Below are 22,344 nucleotides of genomic sequence, written 5' to 3'. Positions count from 1 at the left end.
ACACTTTGGGTTGGATTTTTGAAACATTCACAATACAGAATAGTTTCCTCTACCACCCTTACAGGAACCATATGGACACATATTCAACCAGGATAGAACCTCAATTTAGAAATTCAGTCAAAGTAGTAGTGAGGTCCCATACAGAATGGGACCTCGCAAGGCAACACCTTTCCCTCAGAGTGTTGAGCTAGATCAGACGTGACTAACCGAGATGGACAGTAACGGTCATTGTTTGCTGTGGTCTGAGTTCAGCCAGAGCTGCAGTGACGAGAAAAAAGCCATTTTTGGACGTGGTCTGAAAACCTATCCTAGTGTTTGAATGTCTATTTGAGCTTAGATCAGAAGAAACGTCCCTCCTCCACTCGCTGATCAAAGACTTTCCGATCTGAGTGTGGGAATGACGACAGCTATGTATGGTGGGATTGCTGTACTATAAGTCAGTGGAGCTGTCTCTCAAGTGGTCGTACCTTAAGAGCCTCTCATCAACGGTGTGTGTCCTGGTGCCACTTCTGTCCAAGTATGCCGTGTCCCCCAATCTCTAAATGCTAATTAAATGCAGTCATTTTAGCTGTAATATTGCTTACAGTCCTGCACACAGTCTGATGTGTTTCACTCACCCAGACTCTCAACGCATACTAATACTCTCCCACACTAATGATTGCCAGCGGCACACGGCTCTGTGTTCTGTCCTTTCCACTAATTAGACAAAATTCATATTAGTCCTCCAACGTCAGCGTCTTCTCCCATATGCTGCTGCAGCTGAGAGGCTGTGATCGATAACAAAACTTCAGCAAACAGGCTAACGCACCAACTGTCTGCAGCTGCACCAGCCCGAAAGAAGTCGTTTTTAGGCCACGTTCTGTGGGCTGAGGTTTAAAATTTGTATTAATTGGTAACTTCTGTCTTATTCTTATTACAAATGGATAACAAACACCTACATAAGCTTGTGTTATTTATTATATAAAAATTGCTAAAATTAGGTATTATAATGATAATATATGAAAGTGTGAAATGAAGACCTGGATGATGTGTAAAAAAAAAAAAAGAGATGTCATATTATGTTATTAAATAAAAAAAAAATATTTGATCAATATTTGTTTTATTTATTAGAATTAAAATATCAGAAAAATGTATGTTGTTTATTAAATGCAAATAATGTGGGCATTATTTTAATATAATATCTTTATTGTTTATTTACTATATTTACATTTGAGTGGATAATGAGCACTAATTTAATAATGTGTTAAATAAAATCAATTATTTTAGATATCATTATTTTAATGTAATGTAATTATTATGTATTCACTATTATTTATAGATTATATTATTCAGATATTAAATATTATCATTTACATTTTTAAAACTGAATAATGAGCACCTAAGTATACCTTATACAATATTATGTTATTAGATACAATATTGTTAATTTAATTTTTATTACAGTATTCAAAAGTGGATAAGGAACACCTATGCAATGCTGTTCTATTTTTATTTTTAAATAAATTAAATACAATTCTGTTTAATTTCAGATAGTATAGTTGGAATCTATACACAACATTATTATATACAACAGTGGATGCTGTACACTTACACTGTTTTATTTATTTATTTATTTATTAAATAACAGATTATTAGATGCTTATTATTAGCATTTGTCTTAGTAGCTGGAAATGCTCACTACGTTAGGCAGTAGTGGATAATAAACACCAATGTTTTCATATATGCCCAATGGCATAATGAACTCTAATATCATACACTTGGCCAAAATGGTTTAATTCAAGGCAGCTCAGTCGGTTTTGAGATGTTTATTCCCATCTTCAATCTGCTTCTTTGAAAATGAAGTCCAAAGCACATGTAACAGCACACACACACACACACATACACACTTTGTAGTACTGTGTTATACAGAGGGGAGATGGCTCCAGGTGCTTCAATGGCCAGAGTCTGCAACTCTTCACTAACTGCCATGGTAGCACGCCAGCACTTTTCCTCTAGAGAGAATGCTCTGTCCCACCCTCACTATTAACTTCAGCTCTGTCATCCTTAATCCCTCTCCTCTGAAAAGTGATTTGGCAAATAAGCAAATTTACCCTACATTCCTTTTAACCCAGATATAGTATATCTAGTTAGCTTCTTCTTTCTATCTAAGCTACTGTGTTAATAGAGCTAACAAAGCAAAACAAAAAAAAGCAAAAAAGAAGTGAAAGCTTATGGCTACCACAAAATAAATCAATTAATTAAATAAAATGTAATTAAAAAAGGACAGTTTTACTGATCAGTAAAGGGTGTGGCCCAGACTTACTTAGGCGTGGGCACTACATAATTAAGTCGTGGACACAATTAAAACCAACCAGATCTTGTGCTCATGTCTCCAACTTATTTATCTTGCTCCCATGACTCTTTTGTCTCGTTCTTATGTCTTACTAAGCCTGGGCCACAGCTTAGCTTTTTCTGTGTGGGATATCACCAGAAGGGCTCCATACTTTCAGACTCGCCCATGTTTCTTTCAGCTCACCCACAAAAGAAAAAAGGCTAGCTATTGAGGCGAGAGCAGACTCCTAGTTATGTTAAGTTTGCGCCATTAATACAATAAAATACACACACACACACACACACACATACAGACACTGATGGTGGAACTGGTTTGGAGGTATCTCTACCTATCTGCTCTGCCATTGCGACATCGGCCTTTCAGACCATTTTCCCTGCAGTCGGATATATATCAGAGTTATCTAGATAACAGGCAGAAAGGTCAGAGCAATGGGTCTCCAGAGCCCAATTAACACAAGGCCTCTCTGCCAGCAGGAACGCAAGGGCTACTAGATTAGACTAAACCCACAATAAAACCGAGTTCTCTCTCCAAGCAACATAAAATGTTTGGTCTGCCATTTAATTTATTTTGGGTTGCGTAGAGCCAACGTGAAAAAAGGGAAAGAAAAGCGACCTCCATAAAAAGAAAAAAAAACTACCTTACAAATGAAGCGTCACAGTGGAAATTACAGCCACCTTTTTTTCCTCCTCAGCTCGGCAGAAGAAGTCCAAAAATGGATGCGTTTCACCTTGCATGCGAAAGGGCTCATTGCTTTACTGTTGACTGCAGAAAGATTCCTGCTCTGAAAAGCACTCTGGAGCTTTACAGCACTATATCTCTGCACCACCTTGGCGATTACATTAAAGGGCCTGTATCATGGGATTTTTTGTAGCTTTTTTGGCTGTATTATGTAGAGATGCTTACAGTTTACAGCATACAAACATTATTACCTATTATTACCTATTAAATAAAGTGAATTATTATATTTTGAGGCATTTAAACCCACCCGAACTTTGTATGAACCTGAAAAGAAGCTTAAAATATAAAAAAAAATTGTTTAAGTAATGTTTTCAGACGATTATCCTAGATCCTATCTCTACCCTCCCCCCAGAAACCCTAACCCCCCAACCCCAACTCAAACAGAGCATTCTCAGAGAAAAGGACCCGGTGCTGCTCTTCGGCTGTTTGTGACCACTTTTCTGCTGAGGTTGACGACATGCGACAGGCTATTGCCATGCTGAAGGGTGAACTGGCTTTAACCGTTGGAGTCTCGGCAGCACAGTCCTCAACAGAACATTACCGCAGGCTTAAACAGAGCATTCGGTTTGATTCTTCTGTTTCTGTCTACTTTAAATGTCATAACAAGACCTTGTATCTCCAGAAGGGTTACTTTATAGGAGATGACCTTAGCAATATCTCAATCCAAGTTCTCGTAAATTTGAGAGGACAGAGACAGTTGGTCATTTGGGACTTCTTTCCAGCAGTGCTTTAGAAGCTATAAGCTACAGGTTAAGCTATTCCTTATATTAGATATTGATTCATGAACAAAACAGTGTAGATTTAAGTAGATTTAAATGCTGAGGCAATCTTTGGATCTTTGCTAATATCATCTCCCATGACCTCATTTCTCAAAAACATACTATAACGATGATTACAAATTCCACAAAGGAGCTATGCAGAGGGTTTTTTTTTATTATTCCCTGAAGCCCTCATTATTCTCAAATTCTGTGAAATTCGTCTTTAGTCATTTCATTTGTTTTGATCAGTGGCACAGTAATTATCTGCTACGTCACGCAAAATGTGTTAAAAGTAGAAGAATAGAATTCAGGATTTGTAAGAAACGGGGTGAGCCGTTATCTATTTCAGCTGTAGAAGTGAATGTTGTTCAGATTAGCTCTTAAAGGACAAAAGTGTGTTTTCATTCAAAGCCTCAAACAGTGCATTTTGAGTAGATGTTTGAAGATGTGTCTTCGCTCTTTGACTCTCATCCAACCAACATTCAGTAATAATCGGATGGATTAGGAAGGGTATATGCAGTAGCAAATTGGGTAGCGATTAGCAACTTTCAGCAGGATTGCAGTCCTATGAGAAGTAAGACCTGCTGAAAATTCCAGCTTTTGTTGGTATCTTCAGATAGGTCTAAGATGGCCTTTGATGGTCAAGGTGGTTAAAAAGCTGGACATGCAGGCGAAAGATACACAATGCTGGTAAGCCAGCTGGTTAAACTGGACAGCACAGTATGGTTTTATTTAAGCTTGTTGGACCAGCTGGTCTACCAGCATGACTAACTCGACCAAGCTGGTCATCAAACTGGTTATATTGATTGACTAGTGTGGTCAAGAAGGTCATACAGGTGGAAGTGCATGTTCAAGCTGGTAATGCTGTTTCATCAACAGCAGCTTGGTCATTCAGTTTGACAAGCTTGATCAAGCTGGTCATGTTGGTAGACTGACTAAACCATTAAAGTTTGGGGATGCTGGTCGTGCTGTTCAACCAACATGGTCATGATGATCATGCTGGTCTCCTTGCTAGTAGACCAGTTAAACCATCAGTCTCCAATGAAAACATACCCTCAAGAGCTTGGTCAAGCTGGACAGGTTGTATTTCCAGCAAGGAACATATTTGTTGACATTTAGATTGTAGGCTAGCTACATAGAGACGTCACAGCACATTCTTAAGCACTAAATAACATATGCATAAAGCAGTACTTGTGTGTCTATAAAAATATATGCCAGTAATCTTCAGATGACTTACGATGCTCTGAAGTAAATGACACCAAATCTTTCCCAAGTAATGGAACTTAGGAGGCCTAGTTTACATATTTTTACTTAATTTCTTAAGAAGGCCACTAATTTTGAAGTGGGCACCAGAACCTTCCATAGGATTAATATATGGAGTTCTGCACTGAAATCCTGTAGATGTTGGCCTATGAAGCCAAGAATGGACCAGCCCCTCCATACTTGATGGCAATATTTAAAAGCCGATCCGCACCAAGAGCCCTTCGAGCTTCAAGTACGGCTTGGCTTGACCCGCCATCCTTCAAGATCCACTGAGGACAAGCATCCAGGCTTTTTTCTGTCCTGGCACAGAAGTGGAGGAACTAACTTCCCCAGGGTGTCCAAATGGCAGAGTCGCTCACTGTCTTCAAACCCAGACTGAGGACCCACCTCCTCCAAGAGTACTCAGTGTGCAATAGAGGAGTGTAATGCAGACTATTGTGGGCTCCATATTGACCTTTGTATTTAATAGTATCTAAGCTTAGAGGTATATTTTGGAACCTAGTCTATACAAACTAGCTAAGGGTATTTTCTAAGTGAACAGTGAAGCACTTTTGTAAGTTGCTCTGGATAAGAGCGTCTGCTAAATGCCTTAAATGGAAATTTGAGAAAGATGCTTCACAACAGTGTTGGTAATGTCCATCACTTCAGTTTAAGACCCTTATATCAGTTTCAATGTCATTTACTTCATTAAAAACATCTGATCCCCCCTCGTGATTAGTGGCATAAACATTTTTGTGAAGCTTATGCATATGTTGCAAGTCCTTGTGCCTATAGCCTTCGATTTAATGTTATCCAACATTCCTAACTTTAATGTTCTCTCAAAACTAGAAAATATTCAAAAATACAACATTAAAAATGAGTCCTAGTGCCATTTGGTCTGGAAAAGCAGAGACACAGTTCATAGACAAGACGTAAACACCGACTAGTGGTTTCAGCTGAAGAAGTTGTAGCCTGAAGGGACAAGGGTATTAAAGCCTGGGAAAGGGGGGCTGACAGTCGGTATCAGAACTGGAAGTCGGTTGAGTGTAGCAGGCTTTTGACTGTGTGGGGATTTTACGGTTATCGGACGTATACAGGATATTTGAAGGGGTTGTTTTGGCTGTGGGGGAGGATGTATTTGGATGTAGGGAGTACTTGGGGTTGGATGTGATTTGAGAGATCCAAAAAGCAGGAGCTCTGTTTGGGTAAAGGCCTAAAAAGCGGTGGGATTAGATTTAAGGCTAAAGTAGTTATAGCAGTATAGGCCCGAAGGAGCAGGGGCATTAGGATGCTGAGAGGGGTATCTGACAGTGTGGGTTGTTTAAACCTTTATCGCACACATAGTTTCAGAACTGAACGTCGGGTCCCCGGGGACTCCAGCTGGTCACTTCTGTATGCAGGAAACGTTGGTGGGATGAGAGTTAATCTGGAATAATGCCATTAAACGGCCCTGAATGAGGCTTTATTTTAAATTAGCATCAAGCTAAATATAATGTTTGAAAGCTGAACACAATGTTTATCAGGCTTCTAAATTTAATGAACACTCTGCCCCCAGGCTCTTTTAGTTTGGAAGCACACTGGGTCCTAAGCTCTAGCCTCTCAAATGACTTGCACTCTTAAAGACAAAAGGTTCTTCAAAGGGTTCTTTGAGCAAAGGCATAGAAGAACCACATTTGGATCCATTAAAAAACAGAAGGCAAAAAGAGAAGATTTGAAGTCAAGTGATGGTTCTTTATACCAAAGAGTTATGGAACCAAAAGTGGTCCTTCTACAGCATCATCCAAAGAACCATTTGAAGCATGCTAGTAGCTTACACTAGTAATGACTATTGACTTTTATGTGAAAAAGTGTCCACGTCTAGAACATAAGGGGTTCTACACCAAGCAAAGAGCAAGTTAAACTCTTAAAAACAGAGGTTTTAATATTCACTTCCAATTGGTTCCCAATTGGTTCCCAATTGGTTCCCATTGATTAAAAGAGTATGCATGGAGCCAAAGTGGTTCTGTAGGCACCCAAAGAACCCTACTTGTCTCCCTTAGTTTAGATCTCCAGGAGTGTCTGTTGAGGAGTTGTGCTGTTAAAGATCTACCGCTCTAGGTATCACTTCCGATGCTTCGTCCTCCACTGAGAGAGAGCTGATAATTCAGTGGACCTCGCTAGCAAAGTTTCTCACTATCGCGCAAGCATTGAGAGGACGGTCATGGAGTGGTCCCTTGTTGTGGTAGCTAATGAAGTAATGATGGAGAGACATTATCTGAAAACAGTTCCTTTTCAAGTGGCTCAGCCAGACCAAGGTCACATCACAATGCTCTCTTGATGCTCTTTTCCACTTTCAGAACCCTTTCCTTACCATTGATATTGGGAAAGATGCTGATATACCAAGAACTGAAAGCCAGAAACCCATGCAGCCGTTAATAATGGGCTTTTGAGGAGCATCTAACAATATCATAACAGCTCATTTATTAGCTATGTGCATCTGAAGAAAGGTTCTTTTAATATGACCGATAGTGGCATGAAGTTGTGGTTAGCATGCTAGCACACAGGTTAGTTGAGCAGCAGTTCTTGGTATCACAGAACTAATACTTCCTTCCATTTACTGGTAAATCTTTTAAAGATGGTACAAGATGGTACAACAAGGTTCTGGTTGTGGAAAATCGTTATTATTACCCATGCCATAAATGTTGAAATTAGCTAAGTGTCTCTCTGGCCTATAAATAGCCTACTGTTTACTCACTGCTGTAGTGCTATTGCTCTATAATGCTATATATATTAGCCAATATCTCTCCAAACATTTCCATGTATATTGAACAGTCGAATTATTGTGTGACGCTTCTTTATTTGAAAAGCTACCAGATTCAGCTGCTATTGCTGCGTGGACAGTATGGGCCAGAGCAGAGGGTGGATGGGGTGAGGGAGGTGGCATGGAGGAGAGCATTGGGAATGGCAGTGGTGTCCGCGTGGCCGTCCCCAGAGGGGTGGACTGTGTACTTTAATGGATGTCTGCAGCTGTAACCTTGAAGGCTGAATTTACATCTCATGTGTTCTCCCCCATCTAGACTGTATCAGGATTAACTGTACCACCAGTAAGTGACTGTTCCTGTTTCTTCTCTACTAGGGCTGCACGATATGGACAAAATAGTGGTGTTGGGATTATACTGACGCATCTAATATATATATATATATATATATATATATATATATATATATATATATATATATATATATATATATATATATATATATATATCTGTGTATCTAATATTTGATCTAGAATGTTTACTTTTGTTGGATATAGTGTATTAGACATCCATATACAGGTGATTCCAGGAATAGAGTGCTATTTACAGATAGGTGTGTTAAATAACAGTAAAATACATACAATATTAACAGTGCTTAGAAAGCAACACTTTTACATCTTCTAGCCCACTATAACACCTTATTAAGGATCAGCTGCTATGGCCGCTATTAACTAACAAGCAACATCGTAGCAACCACCTAGCAACACTATAGGAACCACCTAGGATGCCATAGCAATCATCTGGCAACATCATAGCAACCACCTGGGATACCATAGCAATCATCTAGCAACTACCTAGCATCCCCAAAGCAAGTATACCATAGCTGACCATTGGCCATGTAGCAACAGCCTAGCAACTACAGAGAAGTGGGAATCACTTAAGCTGTGCAACTACTTAGCAACACTGCAGCAAACACACAGGATACCATAGCAATTATCTAGCAACATCCTAGCAACCACTTAGCAACCCCAAAGCAAGTATACCATAGCTACAGTTTCACTCTTTTGACCATGTAGCAACAGCCTAGCAACTACCGAGAAGTGGGAATCACTTAAGCTGCGCAACTACTTAGCAACACCACTGCAAACATGCGGGATACCATTGCAATCATTTAGCAACATCCTAGCAACCACCTAGCAACCTCAAAGCAAGTACACCATAGCTACAGTTTCATCCTAGGGAACATTTAGCAACAGCCTGGAGGTGGGAGCCACTGAAACTGTACAACCACCCTGTGTTTCTATCAGGAAATGTACTTTTCTAGTTTTAATAATAATCAAAATGCTTTAAATTAATAAAAATAGGTTTGCATAGATTCAGCTTGAAGAAATGATAAAAAGTCAAGCTTCAATTTTAAGATTTTTAAAGACTGGCACTCGAAGGCAGAATCACATAAAAAATATAATCTGGAACTGTGACTGATCAAGATACTTACAAAACATTGTGATTGAAGCTAATATCACAGTGCTGATTAGCAAACAGTATATCGTGCAGCCCTATTCTTTATATTCTTATCATGTTTTTAAACAATTTGTGCTGGATGTTATCGATGACCTGCCTGTTTATCACTAACTGAAAGGCTGTATAGAGGCCTAAGCACAGTGTGTATGAACTGTGCTGTATATATTTTGAATGATATGCTAGCTGTGCATTAGCTGTTTTTTTTTGATGAACCCATGCTAAACGTGAGCGATGCCTGCGACCGGCGTTGCTTAAAGATCAGCACTTGTAAAATCTGAGTTATCACCTTTAATCACGTCTGGACCAATAAAAACAGCTTCCGAGCCCCGCAGGCAGATGGGTACGGGCCTCATTAGCTCGCCACTAATGGCGGGCGGCGATAGCAGCAAGAGGATCTGAGTGAAGAGGCTCAAACATGGCTGCTGCCACCAAGGCTTCTGTTGCACCACAGCCCTTCTGTCACTAATGACCACAATTGTGAGGCTTTCTCGGCCTGCGCTCACAGCAAACGGGCCACGCCTAGCGACCAGCATGCTAATGTACGAGAGCTTCCTGTTTCTTGCCTTTTTTGTCTTGGCTTCCCTCATTCTGTCAAACCACTCGTGAATTGATGAGGCTTTTTTTGAAGCAGAAAGGAAAATATGGAACGTGATTTTATTATTCTCATTAACCTGCCTCGCAGAGCACGAAGAGAGTGTGTTTGAGAGAGAGAGAGAGAGAGAGAGAGAGAAAAAGAGAGAGAGAGAGAGAGCAAGGTGGGACGAGAGAGGAGGAGACAAAGTGCAGAAGCAGTGAGCAGCAGCAGAAAAAACAGAGAGAAAAGGGGCTGAAGGTAGAGAAGGAGCCTCGAGAACGAGGGTGGGAAAAGGCAGGGAGTTGGCCTGTCCATCCATTATTGAGTCCACTAATGAATAAATGATTTCTCAGGGGTCACGAATGATTCACCATGTTTTTCATACACAATGACTCAACAACCGCCGCCCGTACCCTCTTCTTTTCCATCTCTCGCTCCTCTCTACCCCCCTCTTTTATTTTAGCGCTCGGTGAGCAGAACCTTGGCTCCAAAGCCAGGCGTGAACAATCTCTTCCCCTAAGATGACCCATTTTCTTCGCACGACCTTCACTAATCAATGCTAGTGGCTCACCCCAGAAAGAGATTCTTCTCCCAGCCTCCAGCTCCCCAGCACTCACATTAGCTAGCAGTGGAAATAAACACACATCATTGCACAATGGGATACACAAGGACTCTTTTTATGGAGGAGATAATTCTCTTGGCCCAAGGTAATGTTTATATTAGACTGTTAGTGAACAAGGCTTCTATAAACACATTTTGCGAGAGCAACTGTCTCGCAGTGCAGACGTCTGCTCAGATAAAAAAAAAAGGTAGCTAAAAAAAAAAAAAATGGCTTTTAGATTCTGCCCCATCTGTTAGGTGTTAGATGCTGGTAAATTTGAGTTAAAAATAACGTGGTTCTTTAATGCTATAGAAGAACCACCCTTATTTCCATAAAGAACCATGTACGAAAATCATGTATTTAGATGTTACCATTAAACTCATAAATCTCTAGGCCTGTTTACACCTGGCATTAGCATGCGTTTTTGTATCCAGATAGTATCTGGATCTACTTTGACTGGATGCTGTTTACACTTGCCATTAAAACGCGTCCCCAGTGTGATCATATGGTCCAATTTCCCACGTAAATAACACAAAGACACACCAACGCGTACATCACTTCAGTTTTACTTCCTGTAAACAACGGATTTCCTATCAACTTTAAACAGTTTTGAGGAACGTGGGGGTTCTTTAGAAAATGCGACAGCCTATTTAAACCAAGGAAAGGGAACGCAAGGGAGCAAACTCTAATACTGTTCTCATCTATCTGTATATAAGTATGAGCACATTAATACTCGTATTCATGTTTTCTTTTCCTGACGGAATCTGATGACAGAAAATACTACAGTTTACACATAAAGGTAAACGTAGATGGGATCTGTCTCTGACCACCTCTTAATATGATTTGAGTTATCCTATTGTATTCCGATCATGATGTATATTGGGGATGTTTACACCAGACTTTACACATGGACAAGTGAAATCTGAATGTGATCTGATCACCAACAACCCTGTTAGAACCAGGTGTAAACAGGCTTTCTGTTACAAATATGCTTCTTAATGGTGTCAAAATTGGTTGCTTGGTTGCATCTGCTATCAGAAATGTTTGAATTTACTAAATATCCTAACACATCATTAGTTTGGAGGATTGAGTAATAAAGCTGGACAATTAGACATAAAACATTTCAAAAATGATTTGGTTTTGAAGAGCTGTAGTCCCTTCTAAAATGTACTGATTTGGATTTCGATGGTAACCAGGAGTAACAACATTTGTTTTTATCGTTTCTTGATATTGAAATTTCAGAAAAAGTCTAAAGAGCAGATTTAAAGGTATCGAGATGGAATGTAGAGACGAATGTAAATGTAAGTCCCTCTGTAAATCACTACATAATCACTCTGTGATTAAAAATGTAGATACATAATTGGGCTCTGTCCAGTGGGTTTTTCTGCCTTGTGCCAAATGATTCTGGGTAAGCTCCAGACTCACCGCGACCCTGACCAACTTAAAGCTCTTTAGGCTGTCCAAATATTTTTTAATTTTCATTTTTGAATATTGTGTTGGAGTGGCAGGTGAAATGTACGTATGAGGCTGCAAGTGAACAGTCAGTTCTTGAAGTCGATGTGTTTGAAGCAGGAAAAAAGAGGTGAACATAAGGATCTTTGGGCCAAGGCGATGGAAGGACAACTGGTGAACTGGCGACAGGGTGATCATGGGTGGCCGAGGTTCATTGATGTAATGCAAGGAGACCCCACCACCTTACAAGTTATTGTGCTAACATATTGCTGCCAGGACACCTTTAGAAATGAAGGTGCCCATAGTTCCTTTAGAATAGTTGAGCCAAACAATTGCAATAACCTAAAGACTGTTGAGACTGAACTGAACCTGGCCAGTGCCACCTTGTCCAGACACTGGTCATAGAGGTTGGGAAGACTGGCCGCTGCTCCAAATTTCCAACGGCATCAGTTGCGAATGATGTCGTTGGTCTTCCTCTACCAATGACCCGACCCACAAACCTTTCAGTTCCCAGAGCTTCTTCCCAAAGGCAGAATGTCGCAGTGAACGGTTGAAACTGGAGGGCACAGTTACACTCTAATTAATGTGCTTTGTCAGCCGCCTCAACACTCGCCTGGCAGGGTGGCGCAGGAAAATTCCGAACGCAGACTCAAGAGCACATCACTGTCAATTAGGACCCCACACTCCCTGGGGCGTCCCTGCCCCGCCTCGGGGAATCTCTGCCACTTCAGCTTAAACACCGTTCAGACTAAACGCTGTTAACATGCGGCGTGACGACTCTAAAAATACACGCTTCCAGACGGACGGCTTGCTTCCCTTTCGTTTTATTTATTTTTTTGTTGTTGTTTTTGTTGGGTTGACGCTCTCCAGGGAATCGGGAGACCTGAATTGTTTGCTTTGAGCGTTTTCAGCTCTGGGGACGAATTCCAGATTCCGATATTTTATTGATTGTGGCTTAGACGTCGTCTCCTGTTCCCTTACACGGTGAGCGGAAGAAGAATAGCTACATGTGGCACAATTTTTCAGATCCGGAAAAGTGACCCCGATGGACATTCTTCATTGAGGACATGCAAAAAAAAACAAAAAACAAAAAAAAAACGGCACAACATAGGACTTCCCAAACAGATTATTCTGCCATCAGCTCACACGTAAACACAGTGCTTCCAAAGGTGTAGCACATTTGCTAAAAAGGAAAGTGAGAAAAAAAATGATTAAATGTTGACAGGTGATTCATCTCTGTTTTATAGCGCTGGGTTTTTTTGGGCTCTTTGATGGAGTAGCACTCGGGCTTCATAGTTATCTCTTAGCTTCAGGCCAGAGCGGGTCTTTAGATGAAGGTTGCGTTGTTTTTTTTTCTGATTAAAGCAGCCTTGCTAACTCTCCTCCGCTTCAACATTTCACCCCCACCCGCTGAGTTTGCACCACAATGAGTCACCAATTTTGAACCCCCCTGCCTTGCCAGCTCCCCAACACCCCTTAAAATGCTTTACTTCAAATGACAGCTGTCTCGCACTCGCTCAGGTTCCAGCCAGCTTTCTTTTTTTTCTGCTTTCTGCCCTCTTAATCATTCCTGCATTTGTCTGCGCTCGACCTATCCTCCACTGTTTATTGCTTACATGGCAAAAACAACCCCTGTGAGATTGAGTGCATTCCATCCCTAAGCTCCAAGGGTGGGGTGGGGGGATTTGCATATACATTGCATCCGTGCCTTGGGAAGATCTGGAAGAAGAAGAAAAAGAAGAAGAAGCAAAATATAAAAATAAGAGGAAGTAAGTAGCCATTAATGTGTTGACTGGAGTAAGCCCGGCGAGGCCGTGAGATGTCTAACGGGATTTTGAGCATCACAGTGATACATGTTCTGTGTACCCGGAGAAGCCAGTGGGACTTCGGGCAGCCGGAGGCGCGTATTTAGAGGAGATTGGGCTGGCTTCTGCCACCTCCAACCAACCAACACCACCCCTCCCCACCCCCAGTCCCCGCTCTCAACTCAAACATTTCAGGAAGAGACCATGGCTAGCTGGTCATTTAGTAGCGCCTGCTCACGCTGAGAGCGATGGATCGATCCTGAGCTCCATTTGGTCCACATGAAGCAGAGCTCTGAGGAACGTTGCAGAGACACTTCACTGCAAAACATGTACTTTAACATTTTTCACAGAATAAAAGCTGGGACTGGTCGTTTAACTAACTTAAGCAGTTTCCAGTGGCTTGTATTTTTATTGACATCTTTAGCTTAGCTCTGTTTGACACTCTGCCAGGTGTATCACAAAATGCTAATGCTGGTAGATCCGAATCAGGGACTGCTTGCAAATAAACTCATGCTAACCAGAGTCCAGTGCGTTTAGTTCATCATCGTTAGCTATGTTAGCATTTTGGACAGATATATTTGTTAGTAGTTCTTCATTGATTTATTCTGTACCCCAATACTGAAAAAGGCCAGATCATTAGAACAGTAAGCATTTGTGCTAATGGTGTAATGCTAATTTAAGGTGCACTGATTGCTGGCACATGCACAGCTTGTATAATCTTCACTATACTGCCAAAATAACTGCCAGTAGATCAGGAGGCCTGAAGCAGCTGCACCAAAGCCAACTCACAATCTCACCATGGCTAGAGGGGTATAGAGCTGTGAAGCAGTGGAACAGCCTTTCATGGAGTGATGGAGCTCTGTTTAGTACATTTGGGATAAGCGACAGTTGAAGTTGTGATCCAGGACTAAACCTCTAGCATCGGTATCTGATGTAATTAATCACTTGTTGCTGAATGCAATCAAATCATCACAGCAATGTTCTAACACCTAGTGGAAAGCCTTCCCTTTACTGCAAGTACAAGGGAACAAACCTCCTCCTAATACCTAAAAATTAAATAAAGAAGAAACACTGCAGCGTTATCCAGCGTTATTATATTAGCAGTTTTAACCGACATATTCTGTTAAACTTAACCTTTCTGTGACTCAGCAGGTGTAATATGTTGGCAGTGTTGCAACATGCTATTGCTCTTTCTAGAATAAGAGCTATCTGTCACTGCTGGGCAAATGAAATGCTAACCAGTCACCATTGGCCAGTCTCCACATCTTATCAGGTGTGGCATGTTAGCTGAGATTTCTAGTCCTATCAAAGATGAGATGAACTAAAGCTAAATGAGACTGTAAATCTTAAGCAAATTAGGTCAGGCTAACCAGTTAATAGGCCATGATATTGGGTTGAATGTAGGTCGTGACATCAGGTGACCAAAATTTAATGTCAGGACAACGTCTAATGCCTTTAGAAGCAGAACAGTCACGATAGATGACCAAAATCCAACGCCTCCCAAACGTCACATGCTAACGTCATATTGACATAAAACCAACATTTAGTTAATAGAGGCATGGTGACCAAAACTCAACGTCTGCTAAACTTCACAATGCTCATGTCCACACAACCTGGAATTCTAACAAGCTTTATGTCATGGTGCTCAGTAACCAAAACTTTTGTCTGATGTTGGGGCTTGATGTCAACCCAGTGCTAATGGCTTCTGACCGATATGTGACTTATGTGATTTCCAACTCAAATTTAATGACATCCCAATTTTTATTTATCACTTAAATTCAACGTCTGTCCGATGTCCGAGTCCATCGTCTTCTTGATGTCAAATTGATGTCCAGTGCCTGCTGGGTTTCTTTTTTTCCTATTATAGCGGGAGCAATATTACTACCTGCTGTACTTTTGACACTTTTGTAGAACCTACTTGGAAGACAAGTCTGGAAGATAAGCCCTCTCATGTATAAGATGCAGCCTTGGATGTCTGTCGGAAAATGATCAATAGCAGACGGACGGGATTCAGCAAGCGTGAACACTTTGTCCACTTCATGGCAAGCGTGTTGTCTGCTTCCGTTCTCAAGACACCACACACTCTCTCTTGCGCTCTCTTTCTTCAAATGAGAACATCTGGTCCCGTTTTGGCGTTCTCCCGCTTTCCTGTGCAAGATCTGCACACAGGGGAACTGTAAATGGCTTTCCATGTCAGTCAGGTCTGCATGCTGTTCCTTTTCCCCGTGCCGAGGGAACAGAGAATCTCTAAACTTGGCAGACTGCTCCGCCGAGATACGTGTCCAGTCGCGCTATTGCCGGCACAGTCTGTCTCCCCTGCTAATGGTAAGGCAGTTACAAGAAGGATGTAGTCGCTCTCCTCAAACCCACCCAATTCACAGCTTTGTTTTCCTGAAAGCCATTTCCCATCCTGCAATGACCATCATTATACAGTAGAGTGAGTAGCACTTTGAATAACCGCTCTACCAAATAATGACGGTCATTATACTGCAGTGCCTTTGGGGAACCGAAACAACCCAGATTCAGAGCAGGCCTGTAAATATACATGGTGCAGTTTCTTCACATGTTGTGCCACATTGCGTTTCCTATATGGACAAAAGTATTGGGACACCTGCTCATTCGTTGTTGTTGTTGTTTTTTTTTTCGATATCAAGGATTTTACAACAAAGAGTTTGTCTCTGCTGTCTCTGCTGTCCAGGGAAGAAAGCTCTCTCTACTAGGTTTTGGAGTACTGCTGTGGGGATTGTACTCAGCCACAGGCAACGTTAGTGAGGTCAGGGTGTTTCAGGTAATCACCACCCCACCTCATCTATCCCCAACTCATTCCAAAAAGTATTGGATGGAGCACCACCCATTCTTTCAGAGAACACAGTTTCTCCGCTGCTCCACAGCTCAATGCTGGGGGGCTTATACCCCTCTATCCTACACCTGGCACTAGGCAGCATGGTGCCAGTAGGCTCATGTTTATCTGCTCCAGAGGGTCCTACTCTGTTGGCAGTACTTCTCTACAGGGAATAGATGAGCTGTGTGTGTGTGTGTGTGTGCATTTGCACATTTTTGTCAACAGTGTAAAGATGCAATTTAAAATAGTTAAATGTATTCATTAGAAGGGGTGTCCACAAACATGTGGACATATAGCATACAATAGCCCAAGTGCAAGAACAGAGTGAACACAACCAATAAGTGTAAATTTCTCCTGAATAAAAGTCAAGCAGCAAGGCAGTACCCAAAGGCCAGAGCTAAGTGGGAGCCATTATGCTGACCAGTTTCCTGCGGTTTTTATTCTTTAATAAATGCCTGTATTTTACCAGATAAATGAATTTAACGTTGAACTCTTTTTCGACTCTTCCATATGCCGTATGTTGGCAGTGTTGCAAAATGCTAATGCTGTTGGCTTAAGAGCTAGCTGGAACTGCCTGTACACAGATGAGATCATGCTAATCAGTGGCCTGTGTCTGTTGTTCATTTTTAGGGCAGCTGAAATGCTACATTTGTTTTTTTCGCTACCAGATGTAACACGCTGGAAGGGTTGCAAAATAATAACACTGTATGAAGTTAGAGCTATTTGGGATGCTAGTTGCAAATAGGATCATGTTAACCAGTCTCAAATGACTGTCGTTCATAATTAGCCTGGGTTAGCACTGGAGTGTAATAACTGAAAACCCACAGGAAGACATTTTACCTCGTCTGCTAGCTTTCTGAATGAAAAGTGAATCAGCAAGGCAGACTAAAAGGACGGAGCTATGTGGGAGCAGTCATGCTAATCAGTTTTCTGTGTTTACCGCGGAGAAATGTTTCAAAAATGTAATGGTGCACTTTTTACATCTGTTAGAAATGTGATATGCTGGAAGAGTTGCAAAACCTGAGAGCTCGAGAGTTTTGGAAACCTGAATTATGTTCATTTTTAAATTTATTTCATTTTTTATGTATTTATTTACGTTTGTTTGTTTGTTTGTTTGTTTGTTTGTTTTTTGCAGTACTACCAGGTTTTTCATGCTGGCAGGGTCGCAAAAGTGAACACAACCAATAAGTGTAAATTTCTCCTAAATGAAAGTCAAGCAGCAAGGCAGTACCCAAAGGCCAGAGCTAAGTGGGAGCCATTATGCTGACCAGTTTCCTGCGGTTTTTATTCTTTAATAAATGTACTACCAGGTTTTGCATGTTGGCAGGGTCGCGAAACGCCAAAACTGCATATCAAGGCTAGTTGTGAATGCTAGTCGCAAAGAAGTGCCTGATAACCAGTCTCAAATAACTGTTGCTCATAATTAGCCATTTTAGCTTGTGAACAAAACCCACTGGATGAAAACTGTCTGTGTTCGTGTTAACTTACTGAATGAAAGTGAGTCAAATTTACTTGTCTGTTAACATTCTGAGTGAATGCGAATCCGCAAAAGCTAAGCAGCTAGCCAGGCTATCATGGAAGAAGCCTGAGGCCTCAGCAAAACTGTTTGCCTTGTAGATCCCCAGTTCTGTTTCCTCCAAGCATTTAGCGTCACCCCGTCTCAATAACACATCTGCATGCCTCATGCAGCCTGCGTTCCTCGGATGGGTGGAAAGAAAAAAAAAAGAAATCTGGCACTTTCTACTCGACAGAGAAAAATATCATTATGTTGGCACATCATTCATAATTCATATCTCTGAGAGAGGAGGAATCCTGCGCTAAGGATATGAATAAACAATATGGAGTGTTTGTACAAGGCTGACTCCCTGGGTTGAGCCTACAGAGGCTGTGGATGGATTAGGCTTACATTGTACTGCCATCAAGTGGCGATTGATGGAAAAGTACACCAGGCAGTCTGCACAGTCTAGCTTCTCCTCCTCTCCCTTCAAACTCTTGAATGTTGCACAGGAAGATACAGTACTGCTCCTGCTGACCTGTATTCCGCAGGGAGCTTAACGCTTAGGAGCTTTAAGACTGACTGGCACTCACATAAGCAATGTGACAAAATGGAAATTTCAACAGAGCTTTTTCTTTTTTTTATCTTTGTCATTCATTTGACCTGTAGGAAGACGATTTAGACACCCACCGTTATGCTAAAGACTCTATTATGTCTCTAAGACGTGTAGACTCCCTTGCTTCTGTCTAGTTCATATGGACTGTCGGCAGATAACCGTGAGGTGCCGATAAGCAATGGAGGGGTCCAAGCACTTCCGTCAGACTTCACTATAAGTTTCTTATGGATGTCATGAATGTGACTAATTTGCCTTTTGTCTTCTGTGTTGTTGTTTTTTTCCCTCCTTGTCTCTCTCCCTTCCTCCTTGCTCGGGGGCATGTGTTAACCCGTGTCTGGACTGTCCTGCAGGCAAGGGACCCGAGACCCTTTTCGCGGGGCAGAATCTCAACGATAACGAGTGGCATACGGTGCGGGTGATGAGGAGAGGGAAGAATCTGCAGCTTACTGTGGATGAGCTGCAGCCTGTGGAAGGTACACTACACACTTCTACATATCCTTCTAGATTTGGTTCACCAGTTACTGTGGTAGTGTAAACCCATACCCAACACCTACCCAAGTAAAAGTCTAGGCTACAGTAGCTGGTAAATATGGTAAGCAAAGCTAAAAAGAGCAACATTTCTTGAAGAATGGACCAATAGAAATGCTTTGTGTGTGACAATGGCAATATGAAAATGATCACTTCAGTATGAATATCTTTTCAGCCTTTTTAATATGAAAAATCGTTTACAGAACAGGTATGTGGAGCTCTTGTAAGTTCCATTAGTAATATGTGTGCAATGATGTCTTTATGTTTTAATCAGTTAAAAGACACATTGTTAATGGATTAAATGAGGAGTGTAATGAAATTAATTAAATTAAACAATGTCAAAGAAAGTGTCTCCTCACAGGTTTGAGTTTAAAGGTGATTTGTTACATGCATAGTTATATACAGTACAGCAAGCAATGAAATGCTTTGATGCATTTGTCTGCTCTCGTAACAATAGGGTACAATATAGGGTAGAATATCTAAAATAAAAGCAAAGGAGAGACAGCTACTAAAACAGATACAAATACAAATGTGTTCAATTAAATTAAAAAAGTATAAAAACATATACAGAGATAATAAACACATAAATAAGAATAGAATACAAATGTATACACTAACATGCTTACATGTGTGTAAGATATATTATGTATAATACTTATGCATGTGTAATGAAGTCCCTTTGCAGGTGGCATTAGAATAAGAATAATATACAGATAATAATCATTTTTATACAGATGAAAGATACAGATAAGCACTTATTCATCATTTTTCAGAAATAAACTGAAGTAATTTAGTTCAGTAATAGACAAGCCGAATATTCGTACTTATTACTATAGGGTTCTAACGACAAATCAGTGCAATTTACTTGCAGGTACTGGCATAAGCAGGCCATGACTTGCTGTTTTGTGTGTTTATTAATAACTCTACATTAATATATAAAAGTAACCATGGGGATGGTGACAGAAAGCCAAAAAGAAGATTAAAGTCTTCACCATCGTGCCAAAACACTCAAGAACTTCTCTTAGTGTTTTACCATGGGTGGGTTACCATGCCAAACAGACTCTCTGCAACCTAATTTCTAACTGTACCAAACACCAGATTACTGTGTACAATAAAGTTTCGTTGTGTTTAGTAAAAGAACAGAAAGCTTGCTGACTCAAAACACTAGAAACCAGAGGACAGGTGTTAAACAAGTGTGCATTGGCTCGTATTATGAGTATGCATTGAGTCAGCAGGTTTTCTGATGGAGATTAGGTTGAGAAAATGCTGGAGGATTCTTTTGAGGCTCAGCAGGGCCAAACATAATTTTAAGGTAAAAGAAAATAAATAAATAAATAAATAAATAAAATAAATAAATAAATATTCAAAGAAGCTAAGTAAAATATGTTTGTTCGACACCGCATCCTGTTTAAAAGCTATTCCCAGTCCACATTGGCGCACTGCCGAATGTTAGGCTGTTTAATAGCCGTTTAGATGGACTGTAAACACTCCCATAAAGGCCTAATACAAGAGACTTGACAGCTCGAATTTGGTGGCAGCTCAAACCACGTCTTGCGCAGCCATAAAATATTAATCTGACAGCACTGAAATCCAGCCTATTCAAGTGCACCGAGTGAGTAATTAGTGAAAAAGCAAAAAAAGTTCAAGGATTCTGGTGAAATTGGAATTTTTGAAATATTTTTGGGGACATTTTTCACTGCACACAAACCTCAGGACTTCATACTGTTTGCACACACTGAATCCAAACTTCCTTTATTACGCGCAAGAAAAGTTCACAAATTGATTTTCCGAGCTGCAGGTAAGTGTGCGGTTGCTGCTAGATTACTTCTCACAGCTGCTACGCTAAACTGTCAAAAATTGTATTGCTGTGCACGAACAGTATAAAGTAACCTCCGGGAAACTAGCAGGCTAATTAAGAAGCAATCTACGCTGCAGGCGAAAAACTTGGAGACAACAATAACTTTATGAAATAAACATTCAAAAGGCATCAATAAAATATACACAGTCATATCAGAATATTATCACCACCCTTGGTTACTCTAGGAATACTCTATAGAGTCACTCGTAGGTGACTGTGACAGTGGTGGGTACGATTGCTCTGTACCAGTCGACAGAATCATCATTCCCCTCTGGCATCAAAGTCCATTCTCGGTACACCCTCAAAGTTAGCGGCTTCCAAGATGCTACCAACCCAAAGTTCATCTGTGAATGCTTAAGAACAACAGCCTTTCAGGGTTAGCCTTTCGAATAGAATAGCACATACTCTATTACTGTGTACAATAATGCTTGTTTCGTTGTGTTTAGTAAAAGAACAGAAAGCTTGCTGACCCAAAACACTAGAAATCAAGGTGTTAAACAAGTGTGCATTGGCTCGTATTATGAGTATGCATTGAGTCAGCAGGTTTTCTGATGGAGATTAGGTTGAGAAAATGCTGGAGGATTCTTTTAAAGCTCAGCAGGGCCAAACATAATTTTAAGGTAAACGAAAAAAAATACATAAATAATTAAATAAATAAAATGATGCTACCAGCCCAAGTTCATCTGTGAATGTGTAAGAAAAACAGCCTTTCAGGGTTAGCCCTTTCGAATAAAATAGCACAGCATTTGAGTCTTTGTGTCGGTGTAATTGTTAAAGTGTCAGTATGATTTGTAAACCAGACGAATGCGAAAAACTTTATGACTTTTGCAAGACATCATACCTTAATGCCTTTAGACATACACAGTGATGTGTACAGACGTCCCTGCTCTTGGTCACGGATCACTCACTGTTAAACTCTGTGCATGTGATGTACCATCCGGCGGACATTAACAGAAAGTGCTGACATTCACACTGTTCCCCATCCATAAATAACCCATGTGGTTTGACAAGGTATAGTGTCGTTCACACTTGCACAGCAAGGTCGCCGACGTGTAAATTTCTCACATCCCTCGTCAGAGGTCTTGAGACTGGACTGGTACAGTGTCTAGAGTTTTTTACAGGTGTACAGGCCATACTGATAATTTTACTGTATTTATGAAATACAGAGTATACAGAACTGTTCTTTAGGATTTGATGAAGATATTATGTTTTATTCTTGATTAACTACAGCGGCTACTTTTTTT

At 40.7% G+C, this 22,344-nt stretch overlaps 1 protein-coding gene across 20 annotated transcripts in view; it reads left to right on the top strand.

Annotated features, from left to right (window-relative positions):
• LOC140547029 (neurexin-1a-like) overlaps positions 1-22,344 on the top strand; it is a 495,217-nt gene that overhangs the window by 216,330 nt on the left and 256,543 nt on the right. For 15 of the 20 annotated variants that reach the window (XM_072670538.1, XM_072670515.1, XM_072670527.1 and 12 more), the window contains 2 exons: positions 8,127-8,153; positions 19,065-19,187. In XM_072670538.1, the coding sequence (XP_072526639.1) occupies positions 8,127-8,153; positions 19,065-19,187 (150 nt within the window). The remainder of the gene's footprint in view (positions 1-8,126; positions 8,154-19,064; positions 19,188-22,344) is intronic. The other 5 variants (XM_072670531.1, XM_072670530.1, XM_072670528.1 and 2 more) reach the window with 1 other exon arrangement.

The sequence above is a fragment of the Salminus brasiliensis genome, chromosome 24 (assembly GCF_030463535.1).
Source record: "Salminus brasiliensis chromosome 24, fSalBra1.hap2, whole genome shotgun sequence".
NCBI lineage: Eukaryota > Metazoa > Chordata > Actinopteri > Characiformes > Bryconidae > Salminus > Salminus brasiliensis.
This window is presented reverse-complemented; position numbering and strand designations above follow the sequence as displayed.